Consider the following 25,371-nt stretch of genomic DNA (forward strand, 5'->3'; position numbering starts at 1 on the left):
GTCCATCCCCTCCTTCTGATGTACATTATTACAACAAGGGACACCCAATCAAGCACATATCTCATCGATTCAGACTGTTCTCAATGGATTTTGTATGCGCTCGGACAAAATAACCGTGCCACACAGTGTGTGAGAGACAATTCTGTCTATTTCCTCCAAAATATAATATTTTTGCCAGAGTCTGTTATATGGTTGATGATTTTTTTCGTGTGCAGCGCAAAGGGGATTGCAAGTCATTCGGATTTTATGCGATGGTATCGGCGACACAGTCATCTTTTTTGCTTGTGTTAATTTTGGGAACAAATTCCTCATGGAGAATGCAGTCAATCAACTGATTAAGTAAGTATCATGTCATTTAAAATGAGTTTCTGGGGTTCTTTTCACTTCGATGGGATGCATTCATAATATGGATTCCCATGTCTTCAATTGAAATTCTGTCTATATAGTTGCCTACAAATATATTAGCTTACCTGTGTGCTCATGCATGGTTATGTTTGCATTATTTCACTTTATCGGAAATATTGTCAACATTTCTATTCATCAAGATCATATGTTTTGTAACTGTGTACATCTACAATTTGTTCTTTAAAAAGAAACGATGTTAGCCTGCGGTTGGAAGATGCATGATACCCACATGACATTGCCAGCTAACCGTTCGAGGCACAAGGAGTTAAAGTGACAGTGCTTGATGTTTGCCCCTGTTTGCAGACTTTGAGTGACGCGATCATCTCGTTTTCCTTTAAGCTTGCCTGTTGCAGCTTTCAACGCGGAGAGAGGATCGCACTGAAGCTGAAGGTTTCTTCACTGTACAACTCGTCTGCCTGCTGTGATATCCAAGTCGAGGGTGGAGAGAAATCCGCCTTCTCTTCACATCTGCCTTTTTCCCAGTATCAGACTTTTTGTTTGAAAACTGCCGATCTATGTCAGCCTCCTGAAAACACCCCAGGTATCGTGCATGAAAGCGCCGCAATCAAAGAAGAGCGGACCAGCTCGGAATCTCTGGGGCTAAAAAGAACTCTTCTGAAATCCTAAAACAAGCATGCCGCGGAGGAAACAGCAAGCGCCCAGGCGCGCAGCAGGTACGTTTGTGCGGATTTTCGCGTTTTTCCCCCCGGTTTTATTTTACTACTACAATAATCGCTCAGTTTACATTATGATGGCAATTTGTAGCGGGTATACTACTTTTGAATATTTATCTACACGTTAAATTGGAAAGGATGTGAAGTTGGCTAGATGGTACGCTAGGTAGCTAGCTTGCTATAAAGTTTTTCTTCTTTCCCTTGATGGGGATGCGTTATTGGAAATTGGGAATTTCATGGACCCGTTATCTGCAACACAGGTTAGCTAGCGACTAGCGAGGTAGTTATGTAGCTAATATTAACCAAGGGACATTGGGGAAGTATATAATTAGGCTATGTTACCTATCGCTGTGATTTTATTGTTAAGTTTGTTTCTTTCTAATTCAAATAGCCTAAAGCCCATTTCGGAGACAACAGTGTCGTTTTGTGATAGTGTAGCTAGGTAGCTAATATTTGCTAGCGAACATCAAACGAAAATGAACGGCTTCTTTTGGAAAAGGCTAGCTCGCTAGTTCTTAACGTTAGCCAACGTTAGCTAACTGGTATCTTTGCACTGCAAGACGAACTTCAGCTTTGATTGTCTTCTTCGTTTAGCCACCTTATTCCCGTTCTTCCCTCAGTGCCTGTTTTCCCTCTGGGCTCATATATTGACTTCATGAATTAGCTTGAGATATATAAAGAAGCGAAAGGAAAAAGGGCTCTACTGTCAGCTGACTGTCATGAATCACTTTGATGCTCGCCTTCGCTGTTTTGGGGATTTGTGCTAAAACATTTGATCACAAAATACTAACTTTTGCCTAGTTTCTAGATTGATTTTCTTTCTTTTGGAACAGTTAAATATTTCGCGGCCGACAATGGAAGTAGCTATGTGGACTGGAAGGAGCTTTAATGGACAATTGCCATTTTTGATTTGACGGCTGATTGATTGCCTGTCATCTGGCTCGCCTTTGATCTATTCATTCCCGATAAACATCAATAAATCACTCCCCATGGCAACAACGGGTCCGTGACGTCACGTCTGGTCGGGCAACGACCCACGAAAACAGCTTTAATTGCATTTTCTCTTCACTTTTAACTTTGTTTTCCTGAACAACCACTCTTGGATAATACCATAAAATTAAACAACACTATTTTTGCCCACCAAAATATGAGAAAAGGTATATTGTATGTGTACAGACGATGCCTTTTGTATTCATGCACTTATTATTATTTTTTGTGTGTGTGTGTGTGTGCTTTTGGTATGTAGATATGATATGTTTAGGGTTTAAAAAATGTCCTGGGTATTAGATGTAGCCTAGGTCTACCTGCAAATAAAAAATATTCCGAAGTAGTACGTAGTTTGAAGTAGTAGGATTTGATTTCTGGATTAAAAAAGAGGTCATGCCAAGCTCATACCAGTAATAACCAGGATTGGCTAAAAGTTTCATACAAAATGTAAAGATTATACTAAGTAAAATAGTAAAATAAATGTTTGTTTTAAAATATAAAATTGGGAAAAACGTAAGTAACTTTAATCATTTTTAATGTGTAGGCTTATACGCTATTCGTTCATCCATAGCTATTGCTTGATTATTATTGAATTGTACTTAATTTGTATTTTATTTTGTGTATTTTAATTTTGTGTCAGAACTAGTGCATAAACTCCTGTATTGATGCAACATAAGGTCGTGTTCTGCTCAGGGTTGTAGCCATCATCCTCGGCATCTTTAAGATCTCAGAATGAGAGAGGGCAGTCAAGCTCTTTGTATTCATTGAGTATAACACACAGCCTGCTCTGGTTCAGAACTGAACACTTAATAGTGTGTTTTATAATCCTATTGACTATGTATTCTTTAATAAATAACACACACACAGAGTGCAGATATTTTTTTATTTTTAAAAAAGAAAAGAAAGTAACTACTGGTCTGATCGGGAGACGAAAGAATGGCTGGTCCCATCAAAAAGACCTGTCAAAATGACTTTGTTTCATATTTGATTTAATTGTCTCCTCTCTGACAGGCACATTCATCAATAGCTTTAATGGTCAATCTGAAGTTGGCAGAGTGAGTGCTTTCATTCCTTTTTCCATACATTGGCCTGAGCTTTACTATATCAAAATGCTTTTGCCTAATGGACACTCTCTCGCGGTTGGGGTGTGGGGTGGGATGGGGTGAAGAATGACTGAAAGGCTTCTCATTTGAGAGTGAAAAAATAAAGCATTTATTCTGTTGATGGGCGGATGAAGACAAGAGAGCGGGGAGAGGGTTTTTTTTTTTTTTTTTGAGACTGCAACTTCCTGTAATTTTTTTCCCCCCCTTTTCCAACAATCTACCCCCCTGCTCCCGCTCCAGCCGGCCATCACAGCTGCAAGTTATAAGGTTCACGACTGCTTTGTGGCACACAAAGAGTGATGACAAATTGATTGCTTTGTAGTGATGGAAAGAGCACGGAAAGATGTCAGATGATGGGCCTTGATTAGGAACTTTGGGAAATCCAGTCCCTAGCAACCTTGAGCATTTCATGAGAAAATCTTGCTCTAGCTCTCTCTTTCTCTCATGCTCACTCACTCACTCACACACTCTCTCTCTTTCTTTTTTCCCTCTCCTCCAATCTGAAAGGTCCGCTCAGCCGTATAAAAAGAAAAGTTGTTTTGCCAGCTTCATTAGTGTTCACCTAATTAGCTGTAAACCTGATGGATTCCTGACAGCTCTAATGATTGGAGATGACAAGCTCCGCGCACTGTCATCCAGCCGAATTAGGTTTGCAGCTAGTTTGATGTAATCAAGTTGATATTACACAGTCCTGCTTGCCTTTAGTTGTGCATTAACTCAATTTTCTGCTGCAGGTGACAAATGGGCTTTGGTACCTGGGTAATCATGTTCACAGGAATTAGGGTGCTTTTAATGGTCGAGAGTGGAATAATAACAAAGCTACCCCAACAGCAGTGGCCGAGGGAAGGGACAAGAATAGGCAGGTGCACAAATTCCTTCTGTCTAGCTGGGTTTTCACCAGACTCCTTATTTATTCAGGGCCACGCTGCGGGAAATACGTCTGTTTTGTTGGCATCAAAGTCGGTAAGACTAAACACGCCAATCACTGCGGTGTAATACAAAGTTTTTTTTCACACTGGACTAAATAGAAAATAAAGATAAACAACATTTCTATATGCAGCAACCAAAGCTCATAGTCTTCCGTTTCATTTTCATAACATTGAAGTAATGTTGTGGCAACATTACATGCAGGGAAATGATTTGAGAACATTGTCTTTGGCCGAGGTGGTTGTGTTAAACCATTTTTATCCCGTCAAATAATTTCAAAGCGCATCGGTCAGGAAGATAAGATAGATGGTGTTGACGTTACTCATTATGGCTGACTTCGTAGCGCAGTCAAAGTTACAAATGTTTTCGCTGGATAAAATTAAATGTGTGTAGCAGTATTGTGAAGAAGAACCTAAATATGATTTATAGAAATATGCAGTTCATGACAGATCCAGTTACGGTTAACATAAAGTAAATTAACTATGAACCCAACAAACTGATATCCATGATTTTGTATGTATTTGATTGATTGCGGATGATTGAAAGAAATATATCACGGGTGATGGGTGCTGTGCACTGATAGAACATAACAGAGCATGCTTCTTGCATTGTGTGTGTACCATCAGTATGTAGAGACATTGTCCACTCAAAAAAACATCAGTGATTGATTCCGGAGAAATGCACAATTATGGTGATTTAAAAAATTATTATTATTAGTATTTCATTTTGGTAAACTTTAGATAGTGTTGGCTGATTAAAAAAAAAAATCTATATATGTGTATGTTCACCAGGAAAATGTCCATGAACATGAAATGAATCAGTCATAAACAAATAGAAAGTTTGAACCTGTAAAAATATGCAATCTTGTAACACCGAAGGGATTTAAAACATGCAGCATGGTTCCTTCCCATGCTAACCCATTGATCTTCAGTACGGCCATCTAAGGAGTGTGAATCAGTCACTTGCTCTCGTGATCACTGCGGTCAGCAGCCAGTAGTCCTCCAGTCTGTCCGTCTGAAGAGGTGATTTCGCCGAGGCCTTCTCCGGATTATGGCCCGGCAGACCTGCCTCACATTACTCTCCCCAACAGAGATTCTCCCTAGCAGCCAACTGACAGTTCGATTAGTTATGGCCGTCCTCTGCCTTTTTTTACTGCGAGAAGTGAACAACAATGAAGGGGGTTAAGAGAGGAGAAGGGAGGAGGAAGAGAAAGAAAAGAAAGAAAGAGGGAGGGAGAGAGAGAGAGAGAGAGAGAATAACATAACAGATAGAAAGGGGGGAAACTTTCTTGTGCATCCTCGGTTGATAAACAGAATTTTTTTTTTCTTTCCAGAATCTTCCGTCATGGCTCCCATTAGCTTGACAGCTGTCAATTAGAGCTCTCTTGGTCTCCCGGGCCACAGTTTATTGCAGGCGGTTGATGCTGTCATTTTGTTCACAGTTTCGCCTTGAGCGTTATCATGAGCTGTGAAATAGTCAATAGCTGATGTATCAGCAGTTATTTCTTAAATTGGCTCACAAGGCTGCACACTCCCCTCATTTTTCCTCTCTGTCTCTCTCTGTTCTCTTCTCTGTACCCAAAGATTGTTTTGTGAAGCGATTGCAATGAATTGCGACTGCAACAGGGTTAGAAAGAGTGCAACACTGACGATCCGGCACACACAATACAAGCCAGGCATGTTTACCACCCCGGTTTTTAAAGGCCTTTAAGAGAAAATTGCGTAGGGTAACATACAATGTCAGTTGATGTATTTAACAACAGAAGAAATCCTTTTGTTAAATAGAAAACTCGTAGAGAACAGGGATTCTATAATCTTCAGCAATTTTTCTATAATCTGCAATTTTTCAGCAATGTCATTTATAGTGTATATTTTTCTTTTTTGTTGTATTTTTATAAACTAGGATATAAACTAGTATTACATGTGAGATGAGATAATATTCTGAAATTATTGGGAGTATGCATATCAATTAAAGTTACGTATCACGCTGTTTATTGTACTATTACAGTATTATTTTTAATCAAAATAAGTTTAAAGAGCATAAGGATCGCTGCAGTTTTATTTCCACTGCATTTAAGTAAACAAAACAAAAAGGACAGCGCAAATTTAAAATGTATGAAATATGTACTCATGTTTTTCGTTTATGAGGCAATGTTGCGATATTTCAGTTTGGATATGCAGAATTTATGTTTTTACAAAAATTTGGGAAGAGCCTGCTTTACCTCTAAAGCCAAGCTGATCCACCCACGTAAGCATGTTTGAGCAGACGCAAAACACGAGATATCGCCTTATCATTTTAAAGCAATTAATGCTAAGCAAACTAAATGAGGCATCCTCTCGTTTGCTAATTAATGAACCCTTCCTTAGCCTGAACATTTCGATGTGATCATTGACACTGGCCCACAGCACCGCCATAAAAGAATTAAATGCGGAAATACAAAAATGGACGCTGTACGAAAATGTAAAAATGTTTCAGTCCCTTTGATGGTGCGCAAAGGTGCTTTACGGATTCTGAATGAAATGCTGATGCTACGTAGGCTACCTAAAATGAAGTCAGTCTGAAGATGTCTAATTGTGCGATTGCCCTTGTTTCCTGTCTGGGTCTCTGGAGGTTTTCATGTTTAATTAATCAATGATTATCTGTGCTTTTCCCCAATGATCAGGGAATCGTGTCTACTCTTAAATCGTGTTATTTAATATGCTACAACTTTTTTGATTGTTCTCGAACGTAGAATGGTGAATTGTTGTACTGTTGCTGTTGCTCTAAGTACTAGGCTATCCTTTCGCTGCAACTGAAATTGATTGTTTGCTGGCTGTAGCTTTAAACAGTAGCTCTGAAAAATACAGACTATTGTAATATTTTTAAGAAATAGGAAGAGGAATAGAATTCCGACTATTTTAACTTTTGACACGTACATGTGCATAGCTAGATATATATACGTAAACATTGCATGTAAAGCATTACTCGGCTTTAACAAATTGCTGTTCCTCACGCCAGTGTGTTATCTAGCATAAATCCTTTCTGTACATCCTCTGGAGTTTGTCTCTCTGTCTCTTTCTTCCCCCTTCCTCTCTCTCTCTCTCTGTCTCTCTCTCTCATACACACACACACACACCCTCTCTCACTCACTCTTTCTCTGTCTCTCTCCCCCTCTCTCTCACTGTTACTGTAGGCCTTTGTGTGATGTGTGTGTCGGGGCAGTTTTCAGTTTTCAAAGTCTGGCAGCTACACAGGGATTATATCTCCCAGCAGCACAGTAAAGTGAAATACGGCTCCCCAGAATAATCCCCGCCTGTGTTGTTGTCATGTCGAGGATGTAGAGGAGGTACGGAGGCGTATGGCGGGGAGGGGGCCGGGAGGTCACGGGAGCGCGTGCGCTGCGCGTCGCGCGTGCGCGTCTGCAGGGGAGGGGCCGCCGCGGCGCCGGGGTCTCTTCTCGCCGCGGGGTCGGGGCCCGGCGGTGGCACGGCGCCCCCCCCCCGCCCCCCCAGGCTTGGCAGGGCCGTGGCGAGACTGGCAGCCATCAGTCATCCATCTGTGACACAGACTGTTTTGGATGGCAGCCGCGATGAAAGGTTTGGGAACCGTGCGGGCCCCGTAATCAGGGCCAGCGCTGACATCCTTCTCAGCCCTGACAGCTTCTTCCTTTTCTCTCTTCGCCGCCAAGACCGTCTCAAATGGATCTTTTTTCTCTCCGTCGTTTCATGTACTTGATCAGTCTCAGATGCTGAGAATTATTTTCTCCTGTTTTCCTTTTCTTTTTTTTCTGTTGAAAATAGGAGGGAGGAAAGAGGAAGTCGGGTGAAGCAGTAGGTGGTGGCGGTCGGAGGGTGGGGACTGTTGTTAGTGTCCGTGTGTGTCTTTTGTGCATGTACGTGGTGTGTCTGTGTGTATGTATGTTTGAGTGTGCGTGTGTGTTTGTGTGTGTGTGTGTGTGTGAGTTTGGTCGTGTGAGTACTGGATGTTATGTGTTCTGTTTGTGTGTGATACGTGTTATGTAAGTGATCGTGTTGAGTGTAGTGTGTGTGTGTGAGTTTGTGTACGTGTGAGTACGTGTGTATGTGTTAGTGTGTGTGTCTGTTTGTGTGTGAGTACGTGTGTATGTAAGTGTGAGTACGTGTGAGTGTGTGTATGTGAGTGTGTGTGAGTGAGTGTGAGTGTGTGTCTGCGCGTCTGCATTGTTGGTAGCGGCGGCGAGGGGGGGGCAGTTTTTCCCCCACTTGGTGGGGCCAGGCAGGTGTGAGAGGAAGTCTGTTTTTGTACTGTAGGCCTGTTGCTAATTAATGTTCCATCGTGCGATTCTGTCGGAGTTGAGTAATGTTTTTGATCTTTATGCCTGATAACTGCATACTTAATGAGATTTCAAAGCTTCTTGAGATGTGAGTGCAGCTCCCTGCAATTATTGACAGATGCCTTCTCTTTGCCATTGGGTTCAGCTTCATAAATCCTGCTTCTGTAATGAGGTTGAGAAGTGCCACCCTGCCAGTGAGCTAATGAAAAGGGGGGTGGGGGGGGGGGGGGGGGGTGATCACGCACGTCTGACACATTTTTTTCTTTAAATGTACTCTGCAGATGTCAAGCCGTGGGTTGTGCATTTAAAAAGAGAGGGGAGGGATGGGGGAGGGGGTCGGGTGGTGAAAAAACCCATATCCTCCTGCACTGTACGCGTTTTCAGAGATCGGATTTCAGGCCCATGTTAAGACCATTTGTCTAAGTTGCATACTTTATTTGAAATAGTAGTATCGTTGTTGCCGAAGTAGACTTTGATAGATTCGGCTGCTCCCCCCCCCAGCCCCCCACTCCCACCCGCTCTCACTCACTCCTTCGAGCCATGTTTTTTTTTTTTCTTTTTTTTTTCGGATTCTCGTTTTGTCTAGTCTTTCTCCTCTCCCCCTGCCCCCCCTCTTTTTTTTTAAGCGGGGGGCGGCGGGGAGAGCGAGGGGGGGGGGGGGACAGCTCGGCGGGTCATTCGGGCGAGCCTGCCCCAGCCTCCGAACGGGAAGTGCAGCAGATTTCATTTTCAGGAGTCCTGAAACTGAATCCTGCTGGAGAGTAGCTGCTCCATGCCAAACAGTCGATTTCCTTTTCAGCAGAGTCATACATCACTGACCCACCCTTTCCTCCTGACAGAATGACGTGTGTCATTTATCAAATGGGCCTTGCCAGACACAGAGGGAGCGGGAGAGAGCCCGGAGTTTTGTGCGAGGGGCTGCCTGCCCCCCTTAGCGAGGAGCCCGTGCTACGACAGTGCTGAATGGGAGGTTGTTAACCCGGTGGGGGGCTGGGTTTGGGGAAGCGGGGGGGTTAGGGGGTAGAGGTGGTGAGGGGGAGGTGGTTGGCCTAAGCAGAAGAGCTCTGGAGTTCCATTGGCGTTCACGCTCGTGCGTTCCCTAAGCCTCGAGCGTAACGGTGGGAAAGCGTTCCCGCGGATTAGCGGCGGTGATCGCGCGCTGCTCGACGCGCTCGCGTTTCTGCGGGAGAGCGCGTCTCCGTGCGCAAGCGTGCGCCTCTACACGCTTGTTGTGAGCAGCGTGTGTGCGTGCGTGTGTGTGTGTGTGTAGGGAGGAAGAGGGTAGGCAGGGGAGGGCCTGAATGTGGGTAAAAGTGTGTGCTTGCAAGAGTCAGTGTGTTTGTGTGTGTGTGCGTCTGTGTGTGCGTGAGAGCGAGAGAGAGAGCGAGAGAGAGAGAGAGAATGTCTCCACTGGAGAGCCCAAGCTGACAGGTCTCACTCAAGGCCCTAGTGGCTTGCTGGGGGTTGTGTAAATGAAACCGACTCCTCTTGGTTTCACATGATTCAAACCTACATTATTGAAGATGGATGTTTCTTAAAAAAAGATTGATGATGGATATGAGGCTTATGGTGCCATTTATCATTTTGAATATTATTTAGACTCGCCGTGTAAAGCTGTAACTTGAGAGTTGGAGGAGCGGGGACTGAGTGGAAGGCCTAGATGTGCGGCGTTTGATGGATGGCTCTGCTTTCTACTTGTTTGTTACCAGATACCAGCAGACCAGCATTCGGTTATAATGGGCCCGACTTGCCTTTTTTTTTTTTTTTTCCACAAAAGGGTAAAAATAAAATACTGGAGTTTGCGGAAAACACTTCAAATGTTTGTCATAAATGGTCGTTGACTTTCTCCTGGTAATCTTGGTGCTCTGTGACATGTTTCTTTTTTTAGGCGAAAGCGTATTTATTTGGCTACAGAGTTAGGCAGGTTTTTTTTTTTTTGGGACAGAGCTGTTGTCAGAGCTGTTAAAGGAAGTTCAACAGCTGGTTTTAATTCTGAAGAAAGGAACCTGACTTTTTTTGTCTAGAGTGGTAAATCCTCATTGACTTTCACACTTAGGCTATAAGTTGACTTCCTCAGGCAATTCAAATTTTCCCAACGTTCAGCTTTTAACTACAAAGGAAGCTTTTCAAAAGTGTAATTATGCACATATTCTTTCCACATAAACTAATAAATTGTTATGAATGTATATAATATATAGCAGACATGCCTATGTGTAAAACAGTAGTCTCTGTGTTCAGCACTTTGTAAAAAGAAATTATGAGAACCAAAAATTGAGATTTAGTCCTCATCATGCACGTGTGTGTGTGTGTGTGTGTGTGTGTGTGTGTGTCTGTCTGTCTGTCTGTATGTATGTAGGCTATGTATGTATGTATGTCCACTTGGTTTTGTGTTCTTGTTCTTGTTTTATTATTCAAAAACTTTTCTATTTGGTCTGTTTTTCATCTGTTAATGTTGACTTCTTTTCGAAACAAAACAAAGTTAGGTGCACAAATTACCTTTATTCAACTGGTATCAATCAATCAGTGATATTTTATTTAGTATTGCGTTCGTTGCTACTGTAATAATACAGTTTATTGGGGGTAGACAACAGCACAACAGTATGACAGATGAAGGATTTTAGGAAAGGAACAGTTCAGACAGCTGTGTACACTGCAGGTATGACTTTGTTGTGAGTTGAAGTTTATACCAAACTTGGATGTTTGAGTTCTGTATTACTGGATCCTAGGTGAAAGCAGGCCAACCCCCCCCCCCCCCCATCCCTCCCTCTCTTGTCCGTAACAAACTCAGGTTTTTTTTAAAAAGCAACAGGAAGAAAAGGTTGGTTTTTGAGAGCGCACCTTGTCACAGGCGTTTAACGAAAGAGCAAAAGCCAATCCTGCCTGTTTTTTTTTTCCTTTCTTTTTTTAAAGTTTTTGCTGCCATGCAAAACCAAAATAATGTAATGGCAGAGAGAGGGTCAGTCTGGGGATAGCTCTGCAGAGGTTCCATAATAGGAAAAAGGTTGTTTTGTTTTTCTGCTCTTTTCTTCTTGTTCCCCTTTTTTTCCCCCGTTTTATAGCGGCAGACATGATTTATTGTAGCCATCCATCTTTGGGACTCATCCATCACCTCCTGGTTGCTAGGCAATCATGGCAGCAGCTGTTTGCTTTGAATCAGACAGAAACGCTGTCAATCACCAGCGGCAGGTGAATAGCATTAGAAACACGCTATTGTCAGACGGAATAATTAATCAAAGGGAGAAAAGATAATTAAAAAGATATGACCCTTGCAAGTACTTGCTCTGGGTTGCCTGGGAAGGGGTGGTGGTGGTGGGGGGGGGAGGAGCTGCCTGGTGTCCGCTCTGCTCGACACTTAAACAGCAGAGTGGGCCCTGATAAAAGCCTGCTCCTGCACTCTCAGGCACGGCTTCTAATTAATTAAAAAGAGAAAAATAATAAACGGTTTGGGAAGAGCAAAGGGACAGGACGGATGATACAACAATGACAGTTTTTGCGAGATACTAATAATTGCTGTGTGTGTGTGTGTGTGTGTGTGTGTGTGTGGATGGTTGAGCCTGTCGGTGTTACACACACTCTGCCACTCTGCTGTACCCAGTTTGGATATTCCTCCATACGTACAGTAAGCTAGCCGGAGCGCTAATCCTGAGCTAGCCGTTAGGTGCAGAGCGTTGGCTTCTCCCCAGGCGCGGCGCTCACCTCCGCGGCAGCGCTGCGTTGGCGTGTTTGCTTCGCCGTGACCCTCTCTCCGGCCGCTGACGCACGGGACACACCTGTTGCCGCCCCGGAGGTGCGTCGGGGCGGGAGGGGAAGGGCGTACGGCGGTCCCCTCGGCGAGCGCTGCGTGCCCCGCGGCCCCACGGGGGCGCTGCGGGCTCCCTGTCGGGGCATTAGGGCCAGCGGCGCGGGGCTTTCCCCGGGCGAGGCCCTGCGTTGGATACGGGAGCGCTGTGTGTAAACACGCCGCCTCCTCCGACCCCGTGTTACACACGCACAGACCCAGGAGAGCGCACAGGCCTGCGCAGGTACTTACGCACCTGTGACCGCAGTACGAGCACAGGGATGAAGAAGCTGAGTTTACTCTGATGTTAAACAGCTTAGGGCACGTCCTGGACAGGGCATGTAGTCTGTTCGATAAGTGAAATTAAATATATAGAAAAAAGGGAGGGATATGGTGCCATTTGCTAAATGAATGATAAAATTGACTTGGATTTATTATTGGTATTTTTCAACAGGCTATTTCATATATAATGATAATATTATCGTTTGTAATTGTATAATAGCTAGGCCCAGGTATAATAGCTAGACCAGTGTGTGCATCAGCATTGGCTCACATACAGTTGAGGAGGGGGCGGAGTTAGTGCAGGCCTGGGTGAGGATGGGAAGTGGGCGGAGTTACGCTGCAGGTCAATCGACGGCACGCTGCGCTCTGTGAGCGCATGCGTCATATCAGCATTGAGCTGTCCTGGATCATAGTGACGTTTCATTCTCTTAGACCAGACTGCTGCACCTTCTACAGGAAGATGTGTCATAGAGCAGGCGTATACACCCCCCCCACCCCCCCACCAGGGCTATGTTCCTACCCATCATTCTCTGTGGCAGCCGACTCTTTCCAGAACATTTGACACAGTCCATTATTGCTCAGGTGACTGAGACAGCCCTTTTTGATCGGGCCCGCGTTTTGTTTTCATCCCGGGCGCGGGCCCGCAAATGGAACGACGCAAAAAAAAATAAATAAATAAAAAAAACAGCGAGCGGGGCGCATTTGTAAAGGCACGCATCCTCAAATTGATACTTTTACTGTGGTGCGGAGCACTTACCGGCTTCCACACCGCTGCCATTGTCATCCTCTGTTCTTTATTTATTTTTTATTTTTTTATAATCGGCGTATTTATTATGGCTGCCGTGAAAGGTGAGCGGTGGGAATGGGTCCGAAGCAGGGGCGGGGCTGTTTATCTAATGACCTGAGCAGCCGCAGGACTCGGCGCCCTCTCTCCGCAGCTGCGGCGCGGGGAGTAGTCATAACACCGGCGGGTAATGTTTTGGGAATACGGGCGGCGCGGTACAGCCGCGCATTTCACCTGACTTAAAATGGTTTAGCCTAAAGCTTTGCCCTGGGCAAGAACCGTTCCCATTTAACTGGCACATCCTTCCCTGCTACCTCGCATTCTCGGCTACAGAACCTCAAAACCCCGCGCATGAAATATTAACACCGTCATCTGGGTTTTTTAACTGTAAGACTCTTTTTTTTATTGGAGTATATCAAGGCAGCTTAAACCCGGCTCTGATGAGTGCGCGGCGGCGTGCGGGAGGACTCGACGCTCGCGCGTGCCGCCAGCGCTTCCGCGCTCAGGGATATGGCTGCGAGGTGTAAATGTATTCCACGGTTGTAATGCAAACCAGAAAGATATCGACGAATGGGTAGTTTATGTATTGGGAGGTAAAAGAGAGTTATGATTGGCCGCAGTTTGAGACTGGTAAACAAATACGCGGGGAAAACGACAACATTGTAATCCCTGGAACGGTGGTCGCGGTTCCTACGTCGTTCTCCGTGTAGAACAAGCGGGCGACGCGGCATAGGACACACCCCAACCGGGCTACGCGCTAACATTTTTTCCTAAGGAGCACACGTGAGCACGCTAATGCTTCCAAATTAGCACATGTGCTGCTGAATTATTCTTACAGTTAGCGCACGTTAATTTTCAGGAGCAAATGCTCCTAAAATGGGTGTGTTGTCGAGCCCTGCCCAAAACTGTTGAATAGTATTTTCAGCAGGATTTGAAGCGATATGGGCCTACAGTTTGTAAGCTTCCTGTTATGATCACACCTGTGCGGTACAAAGAACACAGCATGTGTGTCCATGTGGTGGACAATGACATTACTGCTACTGTTTCCTGGCTGCGATGTACAGCCCCCTGTACCTAAGACTAAGTCTAAGTCATTTATTTAGTGTCAGTTTAATATTACTGTTATTGTTTTATATTGAAATATTATTATTTTATATAAAAAATCTTATTATTATTATTATTATTATTTGTAGTGTTGATAGTTTTACCGTAGTCTTAAATTGTTAGGTTTTTACAAAAGACTGAGTGAGCGAACCCTCCTTTTCAGTATCAGTGAAGCCGGCTCCTCTTCAGCCGAAGACAGGGTGTCTGGGGTGGGGAGGAGGTTCTCTGAGGTTACTCTCCCTTGTTAAGACAGTCCATCATGGGGGTTAAAGTCACTGGCTCAGGGGGCCGCAGCCTTCCCCAGCGGCTCCCGCTGCTCTCCTGACACGCTCGCGTTTCCGAGCGCGAGAGGAGGATGTTACAGGCCCTCCTAACAAGGCCTACATTGTTTATGAATTCCAGCGGCCTTAAACAGCCAGAGCCGTGGAATTTTCTTTTTCTCCCCCCCCCCAAAAAAAATGGAATGAAATGTGTGGGAAGGTAGTAAATCACGTTAATCAATTACAGGATATGTCACGGAATTCCAGACGCACGGACACAGCTCGCTCCCGCGCCAGCTGTGTCGGAATACCCCCGTCACATGCCGTCCCGCGCTCCGCCGTTAAAACTGCATTTGGAGGGGCGGGGGAGAAAAAAGAAGCGTTAAACAGATCCGTTTCCAAAGTTTTTATTTTATTTTATTTATTTATTTATTTATCTTTTTTTTGGCAGAAGTTGTCCAGCTCGTCCGTTTTCCCCTCGGTGGCTAAATTGTTGGCAGCGTTCGCGGCCTGTGCTCGCCGGAGCTGAAAGTGGTGAAACCCACCGGAGGAGGAGGAGGAGGAGGAGGAGGAGGAGGAGGAGGAGGAGGCCTTTGTGTTTCCTCTGGCCTTCGCTCGGTGTCCGTTACTCTGCCTTTTCAGAGTCTTTAGCGGCCGTTTTTTCCCCACGTTAGCTCGTTTGCTAACGGCGGACGTTCGTTAGCGAGAGCGAAACGCCGGCCTGGCGGGCTCCCGGGTTTAAAGAACGGGAAACTTTTGCCCGCCGCCTTTCGGAAAGGTAGCGTCCTATAAACATGCATCGGGCCCGCATCTGCGCGCTTATCGCTTTATCGTGACACGGGAACCTGCGCTACATTAATATAGGCGATAGCGGCTGTCTTCCGCGCGGCGCGACAATGCAGATAAGTTTCTGCATTCGCGCAGATAGCGCCCGGCGCATTATCTCCTGCACTTGCATACAGTGCTGTTTATTTGTTATTTATTGTTTGGGCTTTCTAGACCCGGGCTGCAAAGGAGAAGGGGAGAAAAGCCGAGGAAACGTCGCTAGGTGCGAATGTGAGGAGAGGCCTGCATGTGGAGAGAGCGGCGACACCCTTTATCACGCTCTCCCGTTCGCATTAATGAACAGGAATCTTTAACGGACGAAGATGAACTCTTCTTAGGTGTTGATGATTGGGGGTCAGTAAAGCTGTGTGCCAGACTCCTGTAATTTATTGTATCAACCCCTTTATCGCTGTTTTAAAGGTATTTTTCTTACATGTAATCTCAGTGGGGTTAAGGGTAGGGCTAGGTATGTCAGAAATTAGAAACGCGGCTAATGGAGGCCGGGCTAACCCCCCCCCCAAATGTTACCAGCTCAGAATTCCCCGTTGCCTGTGCTTTCGCCAGAGCGTTCCTTGTCATAACAGTTGTTTTTCTCCCCTCCGCACATTCGTTGGGCAGATATTTTAAGCGAACTCCTGTGCCGCACAGAGCAGCTCCCCGCGGCGCGGCGTGCGGTCGCCAGGTAATGCCCAGGTAACGCCGCGGCAGCGCGATGACAGTGAAGCGCAGGAGGAAGGCGAGGTGTCGCGCAACCCTGCTGATGTACTGTTACGCACACTCGCAAAATCGGAAAGAGCGCACACACACACACACACACACACGCGTGCACACACAAATGCACACACACACACGCATGCACACCACACACACACACTCGCCACACACACACCCTCGCTGCACACACACACACGACACGTGCGTCACACACACACACACACCCTCCACCACACACACGCTACACACGCTCGCATGCACACACACACACACACACACACACGTACACACACACAGCCACACAACACACAACACGCGCTCACACAACACACACACGCTCGTGTGCACACACACACGCTCGTGTGCACACACACACACACACCCACACACATACACACACACGCTCACACACAGACACACACACTCACGTGCACACGCACACACACACACACACACACACATACACACACACACTCACACACATACACACACACACACACATACACACACACGCTCACACACATACACACACACGCACTAATTGGGGGTGGACGGGTTAATCCTCTTCCCAGCCGTGGAGGCTTGGGGGTTTTCTGGGAAATGGGAGCTGAGGGGCCGCTTGTGCATCTAAACACCGTCTCTCATTCAGCGGCTCTTTGATGCAGCCTTAAACGCACAGAAGCCATTTTGACACCCTGTGCAGCCGAAACGCAGCCAGAGCGCACTCAGCTTGTGCACGGTCTTAAGTGCTAATTAGATAATCAAAGCTGGCGTACAACTTCCTGCTATATTTCATCCCTCCGTCCTCCCTGCTTGAACCCGTCTACAAATCCAGGCCTTTGAAATCCATACAGTATCCGTTTCATTCGCAAACGAGACACCGTCAAACCAGCAAAAAAAAAAAGGAAAAGGTATTGTAACCTGATGGTTTTGTATAAAAGAATATTCACAGTATTAGGCTGTATGAATGCAATTGGGAGACTGCATTCATACAGATTGGGCACTCATTGTGAGGTATCAATTATTGTTTTTTGTTTTTTAAAAAGCAAAATCGGTGTTGGGGGCGGGGGGGTGAAAGAAATGGAATGTACCTTATTTTTTCCCTGTAATTCTACTATTATTTCATCTTGATTCTGGTTTGTTATGTCATAGCATTAGGCTACCGCGAGGTAAAATTGTAGGCTAAAACAAGCCCATTTACAACATTAAACGGCACCTAAAAATAAGCCTGCGCGTAGCTAGTAATTGGATGAAAAGTGGGTTTAAAAAATGTGCAGCTAACGAATGCACCCCCACAGGGCAATATCCAGCGCACAGTTCATCTCAAACCAGCAAATAAAGACGACAAAACGTTTCGGTTTTGTGGCGTTCCGTTAAATCGGGAGAAGACATCGTCTGCATCGAGCCAGATGTGCTGCACACCTCTAGCTCTTTTAAAATAGGAGCTGTGGGGCGGGGGAGGGGGGTGTGCGTATCCAGTGACTGCACCTGTGGTGCTTATGAACCTAGCCCGTGCGCTGGAGGCTGCGCCCCGCTCCATCGGCTGGGGACAGGAGCGCTGCGGGGCGCGCTGTCCGGCTGCTGTCGCCGCGTTTCGGTCGTCCAGGGCGGAACAGTTTCACTTGTACTGTAGCACGAGAAACACAAGAGAGGCCAAACATAACACCGTACGCCCAGACACAGCCGAGCCGCTCCCTCAGGTTTTAACGGCCATTCCCATGTCTCCTCTGCGTGTTTGATCTCTTCCTTCTCCCATTACTATAAAGTCTAGACCCTTATGTCACAGCTCTGATTAAAAATAAATGAATAAACAGTATTTTGTAATTGCATTAGAAAATATTTTAGTCTGGTAGTATGTGTGAGGTCGATCTATCTGTCCATTGTAAAGGCCGTTGTTTTTAAGGAATGTGAGCCACACCCAGGTTTTACAGAAGGAAATTATAAAAATAAAAACAATACCATGTTTATTTCTGTTATAGAAACCGTGCTTTGGAAGTCTATTTTCGTTAAATTTGATAATGTTCATAACGAATGGCTCTGCTTTTCAGACCTGACCGATTGCTGTTCTAAAATGATGTAGGACCTTTGCTATTTGTGGTGTTGTGACGCTGTGATATTAAACAATCAGAATGGAAATATTTTAAAGTAGAACATTTAAATATAATTTACGAAACTGCCACTTCACACATTCTATTTCATCGTGGTTATGAAAGGAATTTAAATAAAACCTAGTTTAACGGGTTATAGAAATATTCACTTTTGTGTAGTTGTGTGTTACGTGGACATATGACTTGCTGTTTTGTGATACTTTTGTTCAGCACAGATCTCCATAAATATATCACAGCTTACCATAAAATGTACTTTGGGAACATAATTCAAATAAAAAATGAATTGCAGATTGTCAAAATTTAACTGCAGTACATAACAATAAAATATAATACCTTACAGCTCGCAGAAGTCAGAAGTATTAAGATGAAATAAAAGGGCAAAAGAATAAGCCAATTTGAGAAAGGCAGTGGCTGCTTTTGTTTCTCGTCTGAAGACGGCTCTGGGCCTTCGGGGAGGGAGTGACAGAGGTGTTTGTGGACGTGCGTTCTGGGCTGCGGTGCTTCCTCCCGACTCTGGGGGGGAAACCTGGGCCTTTTCCTCCTACAAATTGGAAACCCTTCTTCCATCTTCCGCAGTGTGGGGTTACCAGAGTGGGAGGAGGCTGTGCTGTCGGTGGCCTGTTGTGTCGTACAAACAAACCAACGGTCTCTCCCTCACTCTCTCTCTCTCTCTCTGTCTCTCTTGTATCTCTCTCTCTGTCTCTCTCTCTCTCTCTCTCTCTCCCTCTCTCTTCCCCCCCTCTCTCTGTCTCTCCCCTTTCCCTCTCTTTCTCTCTCTCCCCCCTCTCCTCCGCTGGTGTATGTGTTATGTCATGCGGCAGTCCCGATGTCTGGCTCAGTGGTGTCTTAATTACGCATCCTGTTTACATCCTTTTGTGTTTAATTTCGGCACGTAGCGTGCAGTCCCCCAGCGCCCCCGCCCCCCTCCTGGAAGAGGCTCGCTGGTTACTGGGTCAGAAGCGGCCCTCCGACCGCCAGGACGCCTTGCCCCCCCCCGCGCCCGACATCGCCTGCTCCCTCCTGGCAACCCCCCCAGCTCAGAGACGCTGGGTGTCACACGCGCACAGCGACGCCTTTGTCTCCCCCCTCCCTCCCTTTTATTTGTACCCCGTGCCCCTCCGCCCGCCGCGTGTGAACGTAGCCCCGCAGCGGGGCGGTACGGGGCATTAGCGGGGAGGAGAGGCAGTAAAGCCGCGCGGCCCCGGGTCTGCCCCCGCCCCCGCCCGCCAGGCCCATATGGGCCCGCCCCCCTGCGGGGGCCGAGGGGAAGGCAGGGGCACCGGGGGAGCGCGCCGCGGCCGCCGGGCGTCGTACGATGGGCCGTTCGGCCGTCGGTATGGTGACCGCTCCCCTCTCGTTAACTCGCACGCGGGCAAATCGCTCTCCTATTGCAGGGATTTTAAATCTCTCCTGTATGGAAATAAGGCTGCTCTGTGTGTGTCTGTGTTTGGCAACAGTATTTAACAGCCATACAAACAAACCAACAGTCTCTCTCTCCCTCTCTCTCTCTCGCTCTTTCAAACACACACATACACACACAGAAACTCACACACTCACACACACACACACACACACACACACAGGCATGCTCACACTCACACACACACACTCACACTCACGCACACACACACACACAAACTATACACACACACACAGGCATGCTCACACTCACACTCACACACTCACACACTCACACTCACACTCACGCACACACACACACACAGGCATGCTCACACATGCCTGGACATTCATACGTGCGAACGCACACACACTGAGCGGTGCCGTTTTACATGGTCTGGTTCAGAGAGGAATGAGAGCACGGCTCGGTCCGCGGTCCCTCCTTTATTTGCCCGTGTCGCGCTGCAGCCCGTGTCTGGCAGCGCTCTCCCGGTGCGGAGGCTTTTGATTGCACGGCCTCTGATTGCATCATTAGCTATGAAGTGCCGCGCTCACCGAGACAGCCCTGCATCTTGGACATTAAAGCGCCATCCCGTTGTTTATGAGGAGAGGACCCTGTGCTCACCACTTCATCTCCCTAACACCCCCCTCCTCTCTCTCACACACACACACACACACACTCACACACGCGCCTCGCACACACACTTCCCAGAGGATCCCTGCTACAGAAGGTAAACAATTACTCTAGATGACTTCTATACTGCTGCTCTTTCCCCCCCTGTTTTTTTTTTCTCTCTTGCAAAAACAGCCACCGAGACATCATGTGTTTTGCGGACATATATTTGATGCACCTTGTTGATACAGCACTGTCCGTGTGTGTCTGTGTGTAAAGAAACCATACTGTACCTGACAGGAACACTCCATCCAATATAGTTTTAAGCGAAGCATGGCGTAAATATGAAATACTAATTAAAAAGCATTAACCTGCTTTTAGGCTTTATACATATATTTCCATTTTTTGTTCTGTTTTTTTTTTTACTGGCGTATAAAAGTAGGCTACATTTTGCTGAGTTCAGAGACATTGGATGCATCTCAATCAGTGTTGCAGTTCCGAACCAGGAAGTGATTTGTGCGCGTATTTTGTAAATATTGTGCATCCTCCAGAAGGAAGACTTTTATAGAATTAGCCGAGGACATCTTTGAAATTCTGCCAGCTGAAGCCTCATTAACTAGGCATACATGTTTGCCACTATAAACAGCTTAATATTTCTTTATGTCGTTCCTCAAACGCATTAATAAATGAGTGAACTTAGAAACCCCAGTTTCTGGTTTTCAGTATTATCAAACGATTAAGTGGAACGCCGAGAGATAAAGCTGCAAACAAGCTGGCGTACACAGCACTGATGGCGAAATTGAAATGTAATTTAATCACTTATTGCCGCATGCAGAGTCCTTCCCATCAAGTGTATGACATTTTGATTTCCGACATTTTGGCGGACGCAATTATTTCCGTTTTGAGAGGGAAATCGTTAAGTGATCGTCGGGGTATCTTGCTCCTCCCAGTGGTGCTTGATTGATTTAGCCTGTGCCCAGGAAGTGACATAAACACTGCAGTTATATAAAAAAGGGTGAATGTCTCTTTAAAGTCTCCGTCCGGCTGGTTATTTTCAGCGTGAGCTCGGCGCACATCACTTTTTATTAGCTTAATAAATCACCTTTGTTGTCAATCAAGCCGCAGAGAATAATTGGATATGGTTGAAGCCTTGCCTGATGGATTATAAATCATTCAAGATTAAATTAAAAGATAATGCACAAACTTAATGGTTTGTGTTTTGCAGTCTAAATTGCCTTGGAGCACTGCTGTTTTAAAGCTTTATTGCAAACCGTTTTTCTTTCTTCTAAACCTCACAGATTTCAGGCCTTTTATTGCTCCGCGGGCTAGCTAAAGTTTCACCGCCTGTTTGTATGTGTATCTCATGTCCAGGCTTTTTTTTTTTTTTTGGCCTGGCCCAGTACTCAGTATATCCCCCCCACCCCCCACAATCCCCCCCTTCCCCCATTATTTCTTTCCGCCCTGTTATGCGTTTAGATTCAGTGGGGCTCGCGCTAGAAGCAATCAAGCACACACAATCCCACCTGAAACGACGTCTTCCAATTAAGCCGGAATGAGGGGAGGACGGATATGAAAATGAAAATATCTTTGCGAGATGCAGCGGCGCGGCTGAAGAGCCGGCCGGCTCGGGCCCACGGAAAAACAACAAGGGAGAAAAACAAGAGGCGAACGTGACGTTTGGAACCAGCTGGGTCGGACACAAAGGCATTAGCGGCTTCATTTCAGCTTTGTTTCCGCCTTCAAATAAGGGCCGGGGCGACCGATCCAAAAAGAAAACGACAAGACAGGTCTTGAAGGCTTTGGGGGGGAGTGGGGGGGGGTGGGGCAGGGAGGAGAAGGAGAGAGCTACCCTATACGTTCGCGTGAGACCTAGTAATTTGACTCTCTGTCCGTGACAGACCCTGCATTATCATAATTGTCTCTTCTACATGATCGGACAGTAAAATAATAATGTCATTTTATTTATAGCCAGGTTGGCCCCCTTCATGAGCCTCGTACAAGTTTCTGCCAAGTGGAGTAGGTCAGATGACATCTTTTGATCAGGCCTGTCCAAAGAGATCAGAGAAGAATGGCAGGTAATGGATACCCAACGACAAACCAAATCTAGAGCAGAAATAAGGCTGCCAGCGCCTGCCAGTTACCCATTAGGGCCTCCCCTCCGCCGAGCATTCCGCCTGACACGTCCGCCGAGCGCCTAAATCAGACGAGCGCCCGCTCTTAAAATTGTGTATTATGGTGGAAAATGGCTATTATTTGGCCGGTAACATTTGTGTTAAGGCGGCACGTACGCGCGCGACTGACCCGCAGTTTGGGCCGGGGGTCCCAGCGCGCTGCCTGCAGCTGAGCTCCCAGCAGGACAGATCTGCTCCTTTCCATTACCCAGCTCCCCTCTAATGGGGGACTGACAGCCTCCCATGATTCTGCAGGGAGAGAGGAAGGGAGAGAGAGAGTGAGGAGGAGGGAGCCTTCTTATGTTTGATCTGCGTGGCTGAGCCTAGCCCGGCACCTCTAGGAGGACGGGGTGCGATTTCTTAACCCCCCCCCCCCCTCACTTTGACTCGCCGTGCACCCCCGTCTCCTGGTCAACGATCACCCCCCAAACGCACACACACACACACACACAATCCGGTCCTCTTGGGAACAATGAGAGTGACCTCCCGTTGCCCCTGCAGTTTAGGAATGTGCCTGTTCTGAGTGCACTGCATCTCAATAACAAAGGGGCTGGCGGATCATTTGCTTGAGATCATCGTCCCGGCCTGATAATCGCATATTGTGTCTGCCTTTGAGACGGCGCTGAAAGTGACGGGCAAGCAGCACGCCCTCCCCAGCGTGCGCGCACACACTCACACACACACACACACACAAGTACACTCACATACACACACACACACCACACACACACTCACGCACACACACACACACACACACACACACACTCACACACACTCAACACACACACACACACACACTCCACACACACACACACACACACACACACACACACACACACTCACACACACACACACACACACACACACACACACACACACACACACACACCACACACACTACACACATCACCACACACACACACACCACACACTCACACACACACACACACACACACACTCACACACACACGCCCACACACACACACATACACAGACAGACACAAACACACACACATATCTACACACACGCACACACACACACACACTCACACCACCACACTCACACACCCACACACACACTCCACACACACACACACACACACACACACACACACACACACAGACACCACACCACCACACACACTCACACACAAGTACACTCACATACACACACACACTCACACACACACACACACACACGCACACACACACACACACACACACACACACACAAGTACACTCACATACACACACACACACACCACACACACACAACACACACACACGCACACACACACACTCACACACACACACACACAAGTACACTCACATACACACGCACACACACACTCACATACACACACGCACATAAGCACTAGCACACACACACAAAAAGTACCAACACATGCATGCACACTCACACACAGACACACACTCACACAGGCAAAATGCACACACACACACACACACACACTCACACACACACTCACACACACACACCACACACACACACACACACACCCCAAAAGTTACCAACACATCACACCACACACACACTCACTACACACCACACACACACACACACACACCACCACACGTACCAACACACACCACACACATCACCACACACACAACACACGTCACACATACAACACACACACACACGCACACGTAAAACACACGCAGACACATACACACACGCACGCACACATACACGTACACACACGCAGACACATACACACACGCACGCACACATACACGCACATACAAACACAGACACATACACACACGCACGCATACACACACTTGCACACACACTGGCATGCACCATTACAGGCAGTGCACTCTCATGGTGAGGGGTATAGGGGGATAATTGCCCGTAGCACACAGCGCTGGTTACAGTAGCACATAGCACACGTGTTTGTGTACGCAGGTTTGAGTCCAGGTTCCCTTCAGTCCGCACTAATGTTGCTGTAGCCAGAAATAACTTGCGAAAACAGATTCTTACGTTGGAGATGATTTCTAGGTAAAGGCAAAGCATTTGTGTTTTCAATTTGTCCCATACGATCCATTACAAGAATAAGCGTTCTGCAGTTCCACAAACAACCCTTTTGGTGTGCGTCTGTTGCGCAAGATTTCCGGGACTGTATCTGATACGGCTGTGTGAATGAAAGGGGTTTTTGGGTGTGTGTGACTGGGTGTGTGTGTCTCTCTGTGACGTGCCGGAGCAGGATGGCCACAGAGTGAGTATGATAGGCCGGGTTTAAGTCAGTGTGGCCGGTATCACTGACCCGCCGGGGAGCTGGGGCTGAGTGCAGCACCGACAGCCTCCAGCCGTCCGCAGGCCCATCGCAGGGAGCAGGAAGGAGCGGCTCTGCAGTGAACCGCTCTATGGCAGGTTTGAGTCCCTGCCCCGGGTTCTCGCGAGGTCCGACGCCACTGTGACATCAGAACCGCGTCCACACCAAAAACAACGCTAGAGATGGCGGCGCTGACCGGAGCCACTGTTTGGCTCTCGGTCCACCAATGGGCTTGTGCCCTCTGAGCGCAGCGGTGTGTTTATAGCGCTCCTGTGTCTGCGGTGGGAGCTGGGGAGCCGGTGTTTTCTGGCGTAACCGCAGCACAGCGGCGGTGGTTTTCGGGGGGGCGTGTCTGTGGCGTGTCTGTGGCGAGCCCGCGCTTCCTGCCGGGCGGCCCGGCTCCGTGGTGAGTCCCGCGGCGGGGAGGCTACATCCTGACCCGCGCGGCGCTGATTTAATCCCCTCCCTACCGGCCTGTCACTTTCGCGGAGGACGCGGCGGAAGAGTTCCGAGCGCCTCTGGGGCCGGGCGGCGGCGTTAGCCTGCGCTCGTAAAAAACGCGCTCCCCCTCGGGCCCCGCGGTCCGCCCTTCAGTACGCGCCGTCCCGCGCACTCCGTCCCGCCAAAAGGCCGTGAGAAATTCCGGC

General features: G+C 47.0%; 1 protein-coding gene across 2 annotated transcripts in view; it reads left to right on the forward strand.

Annotated features, from left to right (window-relative positions):
• The first annotated feature begins 2 nt into the window (after positions 1–2).
• Positions 3–25,371, forward strand: part of tshz3b (teashirt zinc finger homeobox 3b) — a 41,222-nt gene continuing 15,853 nt past the window's right edge. The window contains exons 1-3 of one of the 2 annotated variants that reach the window (XM_064312504.1): positions 3–339; positions 745–1,079; positions 3,078–3,121. Coding sequence is in view for 1 of the 2 variants with exons in the window: in XM_064312503.1 (XP_064168573.1) it covers positions 1,040–1,079 (40 nt within the window). In the remaining variant the exon portion in view is untranslated. The remainder of the gene's footprint in view (positions 340–744; positions 1,080–3,077; positions 3,122–25,371) is intronic. The other variant, XM_064312503.1, reaches the window with a different exon arrangement.

The sequence above is a fragment of the Anguilla rostrata genome, chromosome 16 (genome assembly GCF_018555375.3).
Source record: "Anguilla rostrata isolate EN2019 chromosome 16, ASM1855537v3, whole genome shotgun sequence".
Classification (NCBI taxonomy): Eukaryota; Metazoa; Chordata; class Actinopteri; order Anguilliformes; family Anguillidae; genus Anguilla; species Anguilla rostrata.